We start from the raw sequence: 968 nt of genomic DNA, 5'->3' as shown, positions 1-968 counted from the left end.
AAAATAATAATATATTAATTATTAGTTTTTTTATTATATTTAATTTATTTAATCTTATTTATATTATATGTAAATTAAAAAAAAATAAGATATAATATAACTAAATATAATATTAATTAGAATAATATATATATATATATATATATATTTTATATATTTTAATATATATATATATTAAATAATTAAGTTTATAAATAAAAATTTTACTTTAAATTTCGTTAAATTTAATATTAAAATATATATAAGCTAAAATAATATAATTTAATATATAAAATAAAAATAATTTTAATAAATAAATTATATATATGTCTAAATATTTTATATAATAAAATAATCAAACTAAAATAATAAATTTGATAAATACAAAATATGTTAAAATATAAATATATTTAAAAAAAAAAAATATTTAAAAAAAAATTTAAATTACAATAATAAATAAATATAATTTTATAATTATAAATGTTTCTTTTAATTTTATTATTTTTATATTTTGACTATTGTTTTTTTTTTTTTTTTTTCAAAAACGTTTGTTTTTTTATTCTAAGCAAATTTTTCTTCAAAATCATCATATTACTCATTATTATTATAAAAATTATCTCCATATAGTTCCTCATATTTACCATTTCCTTAATTATTATAAATATCATCATTAAATCCAAATTCATTCTATTTTAATTAACCTCCAAACTATAATTAATCTTCTCCATTATTATTTTAACCATTTTAATTTTCTTCTTCATCTTCATCTTCTTCTTCATCTTCATCTTCTTCATCTTCATCTTCTTCTTCTTCGTTTTCTTCTTCATCTTCTTCATCTTCTTCTTCTTCATTTTCTCCTTCTTCTTCATCTTCTTATTCCTTTTTTATTAATATTTGAATTATATAAATAATTATATATATACATCATCATATTCAACTTCATTTCCTTCTCTATCACAATTATCCAGAATAAGCAATTAAGGTAACAT

At 13.4% G+C, this 968-nt stretch overlaps 1 protein-coding gene across 1 annotated transcript, besides 6 other annotated features; it reads right to left on the bottom strand. All coding sequences in view use genetic code 6, as the record gives it.

Annotated features, from left to right (window-relative positions):
- Positions 1 to 124: 124 nt before the first annotated feature.
- Positions 125 to 175: a microsatellite.
- A 72-nt stretch (positions 176 to 247) lies between these two features.
- Positions 248 to 297: a microsatellite.
- Positions 298 to 358: 61 nt separating this feature from the next.
- Positions 359 to 412: a microsatellite.
- Positions 365 to 417: a microsatellite.
- Positions 418 to 719: 302 nt separating this feature from the next.
- IMG5_166390 (hypothetical protein) lies at positions 720 to 968 on the bottom strand (the record flags this gene model as incomplete). Its single annotated transcript, XM_004030135.1, has 2 exons — positions 720 to 858; positions 903 to 968. Coding segments are annotated over 2 exons (205 nt in total), but the record flags the coding sequence as incomplete, so codon positions are not given.
- Positions 730 to 843: a microsatellite.
- Positions 730 to 854: a microsatellite.

This window comes from Ichthyophthirius multifiliis (assembly GCF_000220395.1).
Source record: "Ichthyophthirius multifiliis unplaced genomic scaffold scaff_1120509251240, whole genome shotgun sequence".
Taxonomy (NCBI): domain Eukaryota; phylum Ciliophora; class Oligohymenophorea; order Hymenostomatida; genus Ichthyophthirius; species Ichthyophthirius multifiliis.
Note: the sequence above shows the minus strand (reverse complement) of the source record. Positions and strands in the feature narration are given on the sequence as shown.